Source organism: Apium graveolens, chromosome 1, assembly GCF_009905375.1.
Source record: "Apium graveolens cultivar Ventura chromosome 1, ASM990537v1, whole genome shotgun sequence".
Lineage (NCBI taxonomy): Eukaryota > Viridiplantae > Streptophyta > Magnoliopsida > Apiales > Apiaceae > Apium > Apium graveolens.
In genome coordinates this window covers 114,472,729-114,482,511 of record NC_133647.1, presented here as the reverse complement: position 1 = coordinate 114,482,511, position 9,783 = coordinate 114,472,729, and the positions used below count along the sequence as shown (strand labels likewise).

General features: G+C 33.2%; 1 protein-coding gene across 1 annotated transcript; it reads left to right on the top strand.

Moving 5' to 3' along the window:
* The first annotated feature begins 6,905 nt into the window (after nucleotides 1-6,905).
* On the top strand, nucleotides 6,906-9,238 carry LOC141702891 (uncharacterized). Its single transcript, XM_074506508.1, has 2 exons — nucleotides 6,906-7,662; nucleotides 7,746-9,238. The coding sequence occupies exons 1-2, from the start codon at nucleotides 6,906-6,908 to the stop codon at nucleotides 9,236-9,238; spliced, it is 2,250 nt and encodes a 749-aa protein (XP_074362609.1).
* Nucleotides 9,239-9,783: the final 545 nt, after the last annotated feature.

The window sequence follows — 9,783 nt, the reverse complement described above, 5'->3', positions numbered from 1 at the left end:
GACAGTATGCCTCGTAATGAAGAAGATGATGCTGAAAATGATAGGGTTGAAGAGATGATCCAAGATGTTGAAGAAATCCTAGTGCACCAACCAGAAGTTCTGGAGAACTTGGTTGATGATTCTAAAAGACCTCTATATCATGGGTGCAATGTTCAATTTACTAGGTTATCACTACAAGAAAAACGCAATCAGACAACACCGATTAGACAACACTCGACCAAAAAAGTGTTGCCCAAATTTTTCATACAACAGTTTTTTTGCAACCAAAAAATTGGCGTTGTCTGACGTTGATTACTACAAGCGATAAAAAAATGTTGTCTAGTAAAACAAATCAGACAAGTGTTTTTAAAATTAAGATGTTGTGTGAATGGGAAGGCTTTAGTATTACTACAACGCTTTAAAATCCATTGTCTAGTTGATGGAGACAGACAACCCTTTCTAAGGTGATGTTGTGCAAATGAGTAAAATCGTACAATGATTTTTAAAATCCATTGTCTGAAAATGATTGAGATAACGTCTTGTTTAACGGTTGTGGAAATGAGACAAGTATTTTTTTCTACTAGTTAGTTAAGCTCGAATCACACAATGTACAAATTAGGTGTTGTCTAAATGATACTTGATAGACAAGTGTTCTACATATATTATATGTCACCTATATCAGACAATAGTCTAATTCTTAAAACCGTTGTCTTTCTTACTAAATTTAAAAACGTGTTGTACAACAAAATATTTCAAATAAATCGTTGTCTAGTTTATTACAATAAAAATAGTAATAATTTCAGAAAAAATAATTTGCAAACAATTCATTTTAAATTTTTTAAAAACAAAAAACTCTAATTAATTCCACTTTCATCTAGATTAAATATTTAAATTTTATATTACAAAATAGTTTAATTATCTACTTTATAATTAATAAAAAATTAATCACAAGTGCTTCAAGTTTACATTGTTAATTGTTCAATCCAAACAAGTGTTTTTCGAAAAAGCACGTTATATTAATCTACCTTATACAAGTGTTTTTAAAATAAAACACTTGTAACAGTTAGACAACGGTTATCGATATTTATAATCTGTTGTAAAATATGTAATACTACAACAATCTTAAAGAAAAAACTGTTGTAGAATTCCAACAACGACATTTCCTAAAAAACACTTATGTAAAGTAACTTACCACAACATGATTTTAGAAAAAAACGTTGTCTATATTTTTACTAGTTTTAAATTTTTTTCGGAAAATTTATATGCCACCGTTAATTAATTTATACGAGTAACCAATAACTTACACTAAATTAATTTGTGTGTATTAAGATTTCAAATATACCTAATAATTACAACCTACTAATAACATAATACCGATAACGTGTATCAGATCGTTAATAACGTTAAATAATAAATATTTATGAATAAATAAGCTAAAAAATGGGCACATTTTTACAATGGTTTTCTTTCTCAGACGTTGTCGTATAAAACTATGCACAACAGGCTTTTTTAAAAATACCATTGTGTGATTCAACAACGGTTTTTTTCTTGAAAACCGTTATTGACATTGTTTTAAAATAACCTTTTTTGGTTATAAACCGTTGTATGAATTTGGCACTATTTATTTGGTTGATATTACATCCGACAATTGTTTTATATTAAAAACTGTTGTATGACTTTTGTTAAGACAACACATTTTAAATTTCAGACAATAATTTTTAATGCCATATATTTTTTTGACTTTATTAATATATATTCCTTACACTGTTGATGTTAATATATATTGTTTTTATTCACTTAAAAAATATTTTAAAATTTTCAAATATATCTTGCTTGAAATTATACCGAAAATGTAATTAAAGTGGTAGTTCCTAAATATTAAAAAAAATACCCCTCCCAACAACGAGACTCGTTCCCGATTTACATGATTAATTTTTTAAAATATTTTTTCGACGATCCAACCGTACGGATGTTAAGATATATCGATTTTAGTCATAAGAACAAATTATTAAAAAATTTGAAATTCATTTTGCATGCCAGGATTAGAAAAATCTGGTAAAAGTACCCCTCCCGACAACGAGACTCGTTCCCGATTTACAGGATTAATTTTTTAAAATGATTTTTCGACGATCCAACCGTACGGATGTTAGGATATATCGATTTTAGTCATAAGAAAAAATTATTAAAAAATTTGAAATTCATTTTGCATGCCAGGATTAGAAAAATCTGGTAAAAGTACCCCTCCCGACAACGAGACTCGTTCCCGATTTACAGGATTAATTTTTTAAAATGATTTTTCGATGATCCAACCGTACGGATGTTAGGATATATCGATTTTAGTCATAAGAAAAAATTATTAAAAAATTTGAAATTCATTTTGCATGCCAGGATTAGAAAAATCTGGTAAAAGTACCCCTCCCGACAACGAGACTCGTTCCCGATTTACAGGATTAATTTTTTAAAATGATTTTTCGGCGATCCAACCGTACGGATGTTAAGATATATCGATTTTAGTCATAAGAACAAATTATTAAAAAATTTGAAATTCATTTTGCATGCCAGGATTAGAAAAATCTGGTAAAAGTACCCCTTCCGACAAGGAAACTCGTTCCCGATTTACAGGATTAATTTTTTAAAATGATTTTTCGACGATCCAACCGTACGGATGTTAAGATATATCGATTTTAGTCATAAGAAAAAATTATTAAAAAATTTGAAATTCATTTTGCATGTCAGGATTAGAAAAATCTAGTAAAAGTACCCTTCCCGACAACGAGACTCGTTCCTGATTTACAGGATTAATTTTTTAAAATGATTTTTCGACGATCCAACCGTACGGATGTTAAGATATATCGATTTTAGTCATAAGAAAAAATTATTAAAAAATTTGAAATTCATTTTGCATGTCAGGATTAGAAAAATCTGGTAAAAGTACCCCTCCCGACAACGAGACTCGTTCCCAATTTACAGGATTAATTTTTTAAAATGATTTTTCGACGATCCAACCGTACGGATATTAAGATATATCGATTTTAGTCATAAGAAAAAATTATTAAAAAATTTGAAATTCATTTTGCATGTCAGGATTAGAAAAATCTAGTAAAAGTTCCCCTGCCGACAACGAGACTCGTTCCCGATTTACAGGATTAATTTTTTAAAATGATTTTTCGACGATCCAACCGTACGGATGTTAAGATATATCGATTTTAGTCATAAGAAAAAATTATTGAGATATTTTCCTATCAACATGGTAATTTTTTTAAATGATATTTTCGAAGATCCAACTGTATTGAGATATATCGATTGTAATCATATAAAAAATTATTCAAAAAATTTTAAATTTATCTTGTATGATTTTATAATGAAAATCGAATAGAATTGCAACTCCGAAAAATAAGAATCTTTCTTGATTAAATAATTAATTTCTTAAAATCTTTCTTGGTTAAATTTTCATTTTTCACACAATTTTTGGTTTTCCCCCCTTTAATTTTCATTTCCCCCTCCCTTCTAATTTTCATTCCCCCCATTACCTCTCCCCTTCCCCTTTAATTGATAAGAACAATATTTCTTTACACATAGAAGGTTTAATTAAATCAATTTGAATTTAATTTAATTTAATTTAGTCGATAACAACGATATGAACGAAATTTAATTTTTAATAATAAATATTATTAAATTAAATTGAACAAATTAATTATTTTTATTAATACATTTTGGTTCAATATAAAAGTTAGTATAACAATTTTTTACATTTTTTTATCATTATGAAAAATATACATATATGTATAATTCAAATTATTATACTCGAATATATAAATTACTAAATATATGTTTTATTTAAATATTATAATAGATTATTAAAAATATTATAATAGAATATTAATTTAGTACTGGTTAAGTTTGCTTAGGTTTACTTTCCCTCTTTCATTTCTCAATCACAATTTTCATTTCCCTCTCTTTTCAATCGGAGCTCTCATCTTCGGGCGGAGACAGGTCTCTCTCTCTCTCGCACACACAGTCTCTCTCTCTCTCTCTCTCTCTCTCTCTCTCTCTCTCACACACACACACAGTCTCTCTCCCTCCTCTTTCTCTCACACACTCCCCCTCTTTCTCTTTCTCTCTCTCGATCTCTCCTCTTCCTCCCTCTCTGTCTCTCTCACCCCTTCTCTCTCCCTCCCTCCTCGTCTCTTGCTTGATTTATCTTTTTATGTTATACATGCATTAGTGTGTTTATTAGTGTGTTTCCCTATATTTTAGTTTATGTAATTATTGGGTAAGATATATATGCATAGTGATTTATGCCTACCAAGTGTTTGATAATATGTGATTGTGATTTTTGTGTGAGTTTTGGACTTTGTATTTTAGTTTATGCCATTATTGTGTAAGATATATATGTATAGTGATTTATGCATACCAAGGGTTTGATAGTATGTCACTGTGATTTTTTTGAGTTTTGGACTTTGTGTGAGATTTTGGACTTTGTGTATGATTTATGTGATATTTGTGTGAGTTTTGGACTTTGTCTGAGATTTATTTGATATTGAGTTTATTGTGAGTTTTTGACTTTATTTGTTTTTAAAGTTCTTACAAGTTACATTAGGCTTTGTTGCTAATTTTTTAACTATCTGTTATGTGAAAAAAAAGATCCACACTACGCAGAAAAAAGAAGGGAGCTGAATGAATACCCTCACTGCATCTCTTGCAAGGGTTATGCTAACCTTGAACAAGAAATGGTTAGTAATATACACTCTTTGATTTTTTACAAGAGTCATATTCAAACGGGTTGATGTTTCTTAATTTTGATATCTCGAACATGGTTATTCATGGAGTCGCAAAGCAATCCTCAAATGGAGATAGATCGGTCAGCTACCTGGGTTCGTGCGTGACAGGATAAAGATGGAAACTATAAGGATCCTAAAGTTAAAGAGATTGTTGAAGAGATTGTAAGTTATTCATTTACCTTTTAATTAAATTTCCACATTACCAAAATATTTGTGGTCACCCTTTGATTTTTGGTTAAATTTTCAGGCGGTTATGAAACGGAGAATCAGTGAATGGTGACACCACTGTATTATTTCTGTAGTTTCTTGTTTAAGTATATACGGTTTCTCTGACACGGTGACACCACTGTATTATTTCTTCTAGTCAATTGCATTGGGAGACCAGAGAACAGGTCTAGTTGTGGATTACATTATGAAGGTAAGTAAGCGTGAATCATTTTGTTTTATATACATGCATAGATTAACCAAGATATCAAGAACTAGACATTGGACTCAAACTGCATTCAATCACTGACTAGACTGCTGTTTGGTTAGTGACTGAACTAATGACTTCTATGCTAACAGTTACGAGAAATTATAGCAACCATTGCTAGTTTCCAGAAAACAGTTTGTAGAGCCGTGTTTAAGGGTTTTTGAAACTATTTTTAGGTAATCAGCTAGCTACAAAGCAGCTGAACTATTTACGAAAAAAGAAGCATAATTATGGATTACTTTACAAATCTATGTGCCCTGGTTTACAAATTGCCTTTTGTATATGTTTGTGGCCTCCTTTTATTTGGAAATTTTGAGAATCTAGCATGTAGTTTGTCAATCTTATTTTAAGTGAATTTTATGTGTACTTCGACTTTCTCTACAGATTGTCGGGATAGATGATTTGAAAAAGGAGGTTGACAAAAGAGGAAAAGATGAAGATGTTACAAGAAGGACCTCCCAATCTTCACCAAGATCAACTGCGAGGAAAGGTGGTATCTTTAGAAAGCAGGACATTGACAGTCTCTTCATGGAAGTGAGCCAGGTGACACTATGGGCATTTGTTTATTTTCTATTATGTCTTGGTTTGATTTCACTTTATATTAAGAGATCCAGTTCTTTGTTTTTCTTATAATGTAGGAAGGAAAAGAATATTAACTTAAGAGTGGTTGTCGATTTATTTTGAAGATTGTTTGTTTTCTCCAGATTGGGAAATTGCCTATCACATGCTGTGATGATATTGCAAGGACAACATAGCTCTTGCGGAAGACGTGAAGAGAAGCTGAAAAGGCCAAGTGAGCTCTGAGTAGCCAACATCAAATCCTTGTAGACTCTATATTTTCTTTAATTTGTAGTAGAAATCTTACACTCATGAAAGCAGTGATATCAATATGCTTTTAGCTTTTGTATAACTATGTTGTTGTGATTTCCGATCACGGATTAACTTTAGAACTTTTTTTTAGATTTGCAAAGTTAATTTCATTTGATTACTTGTTATATTTTGTGTAAGACAACGCTTTTAAGAACCAAGCTTCATTAAAATATCATGTCTTTAATACTAAAACAATGCTTTCGAACACAAAACTTCGGTGCAAAATTAACTCTCACAACACTAGTAAACCATTGTCTATATAATATTAAGATATTGTATCAAAGGTATTCATGCAATACATTTGGACAAATAAACAGTTGTATGTATCTGATCATGCCATACATTAAAATCCAAAACTGTTGTGTGTAGAAATTTATTACAAGAGTTCTACGAGCTCAATTTCATTTTTGTTGTCTATCTGAATACACAACAACGTTTATATAACAATAAGTGTTGTAGGATTGGTTTTAATGTTATACCTTACACAACGGTTTTCTGAGTTTGTGAGAACCCTTGAGTAATGTCGCTTGTTACGACGAAAACAAGCAAAAAACGTTGTCTTTTCTGGATGTAATACAACGGGCTTAATCCATAATCATTGTCTGTATAATCTCAGACAATGTTTTTTAGCCGTTGTCTGATCCAACTAACAGACGGCGGCTCAATAGTCAACGGAAAAATAGGGTATCAGACAACGGACATAAACCGTTGTTGAAGCTTGTTTTCCTTGTAGTGTATCAACAACCTTGAAGTTGTGTAAACTCAAAGTTAAAAATGGTTGGAGTGACAAGAGTTTCACTGAAATGCTGAAACTTTTAGCAGAAATGCTTCCTGCAAAAAATGAGCTTCCCACTTCCACATACGAGGCGAAGAAGATATTATGTCCAATGGGTATGAATGTAAAGAAGATACATGCTTGTCCAAATGATTGTGTGCTCTTTCGCAAGGAGCATGAACATTTACACACATGTCCAAAGTGTGGAGCCTCCCGATATAAGCGGGATGGAAATAATTCTTCTATTAATGACAAGAGGCCTCCTGTCAAGGTGTTGCGCTACTTACCCATAGTGGAACGATTGAGACGTCTCTTTGCAAATTCCAATGATGCAAAGCTTGTAAGGTGGCACGTGGAAGGGAGAAAATCAGATGGAATGCTCCGACACCCGGCTGACTCTCCGCAATGGAGAACCATTGATGGTAAATTCCTAGAATTTGGAGGAGAAGTTAGAAATCTACGACTAGGGCTTTGTGCAGACGGCATGAATCCGTATCGCACTCTAAGCTCTACACATAGCACTTGGCAGGTTCTTCTAACGATATATAACTTGCCTCCTTGGCTATGCATGAAGCGTAAGTACATCATGTTGACATTGTTAATCCCTGGTCCTAAAGAAGCTGGAAATAATATAGATGTTTATCTTCAGCCACTTATTGAGGATTTAAAGTTATTGTGGGATCACGGTGATAAGATGTATGATGCATACAGTCAGATATATTTCAATTTGCGTGCCATAATCTTCTGCACTATAAGTGACTTTCCCGGCTATGGTAACCTCTCAGGTTACACGATTAAAGGAGCTAAAGCATGTCCGATTTGTGAAGATGCTACGATTGATCTTCGTTTGAAGAACTGCAAAAAAAAGTATATATGGGTCATCGCACGTTTCTTCCACTTACTCACCCTTATCGTAAGAGGAAAAACGATTTTGATGGGACTATCGAGACTCGAGTGGCTCGTTTTCCTTTAACCGGGAAGGAGGTCTTTGAACGAGTTAAAGACATTGATGTTGTTCTTGGGAAGCTGTATAAAAAGCCAACTCCGAATAGTATTTGGAAGAAAAGATCTATATTTTGGGATCTACCATATTGGGAACACTTGCAAGTGAGACATTGCCTTGACTTTATGCATATTGAAAAAAATGTTTGTGAAAGCATTATTGGGACACTATTGAATATACCTGGTAAGACGAAGGATGGGATGAAAGCCAGGCTAGACTTGCAAGAGCTGGGTGTACGAGCTGAGCTAGTACCACAACAATCTGGTAAACGTGCGTATCTACCTCCCGCTTGTTACACTTTGTCCAGGAAAGAGAAAATAAGCTTTTGTGAGTGTTTATCAAGTGTCAAAGTTCCATCTGGATATTCCTCAAATCCAAAAAACCTCGTCTCAATGAAAGACTTGAAGCTTCTAGGTTTGAAGTCATATGATTGTCACATGCTAATGCAACATCTTCTACCGGTTGCAATTCGAGGCATATTGCCGAGGCACGTGAGAGTGGTCATCACGAAATTGTGCTTCTTCTTTAATGCTATATGTAGCAAGGTCATCGATCCCTTGACTTTGGATAAATTCCAAGCTGATATTATAGTCACACTTTGTGAATTTGAAATGTATTTCCTACATTCATTCTTCGACATTATGGTGCATTTAGTGACTCATCTTGTGAGAGAGATAAAAATTTGTGGTCCTTTGTATGTACGTCAAATGTATCCTTTCGAGAGGTTTCTGTGCATTTTAAAAGCATATGTGAGAAATCGGCGTCATCCTGAAGCAAGCATAGTTGAAGGGTATTCGGTTGAAGAGACTATTGAATTTTGCACGGACTATCTAGCATCTACCGATCCAGTTGGAATTCCGAGATCTCGTCATGAAGGTAGACTTGACGGTCAGGGTACAGTAGGACATAAAATGATCACTCCCGGTGCTGAAATGCTTGATAGAGCCCATCTCTTTGTTCTACAACACATGACAGAAGTTAATCCTTACTTACAAGAGCACATATTGGAGATTCGACGAAAGAATCCCTCTAAGGGTGGCAAGTGGGTTACAAATGAACATAATCGATCTTTTGTGAAATGGTTTAAAGATCGAGTGATGTCTCAATATTCAAAAAGTCCTTCAACAGTTTCCAATACTCTGAAGTGGTTAGCTTATGGCCCAAACATGCCACTGAGTTCTTTCCAAGGATATGATGTAAATGGGTACAGTTTCTACACACAACATCAAGATAATAAGAGCACCGTGCAAAATAGTGGAATATCTATAGAAGCTTTTTCAACAGAATTTGAAAGAGGCAATTCCATTGCATCACGAGATGTAAAAAAGTCTTATTATGGGGTGATTGAGGAAATCTAGGAGATTGATTACAAAGATTTCAAAGTTGCACTATTTAAATGTAAATGGTTTGATATCCGTCATGGTGTTCGAGTAGATGAGTCAGGTTTCACTTTGGTTGACTTCAATCGGTTTGGTCATGAGGACGATCCATTTATACTTGCAACACAGGTCAGACAAGTTTTTTATATTTGAGACCCGGCTGATGTGAGGTGGTCAATTGTTCTTCAAGGTAAGCGACGTATTATTGGAGTTGATAATGTCGAAGATGAGGAAGAGTATAATCAATTTGACGAGAACCCCCCTTTCTCAATTGGCCTACAAACCACATCTATAGAAGATAGTACGGATATAAGTTATGCACGCAATGACCATGACGAAGGGGTATGGATTGATCATCAATAATGATTTGAAATACCTTCATGCCAATGAAGGTAATTTTCTACCCTATAATTAAGAACAGAAGAACAGAAGAACTCTGACAAATTCATCTTCAATTTATTCATTTAGTGGACACAAAGTGTGTGCAGAAGTGTTGATTTTTTTTAAGTAATTCTACTTTAAAA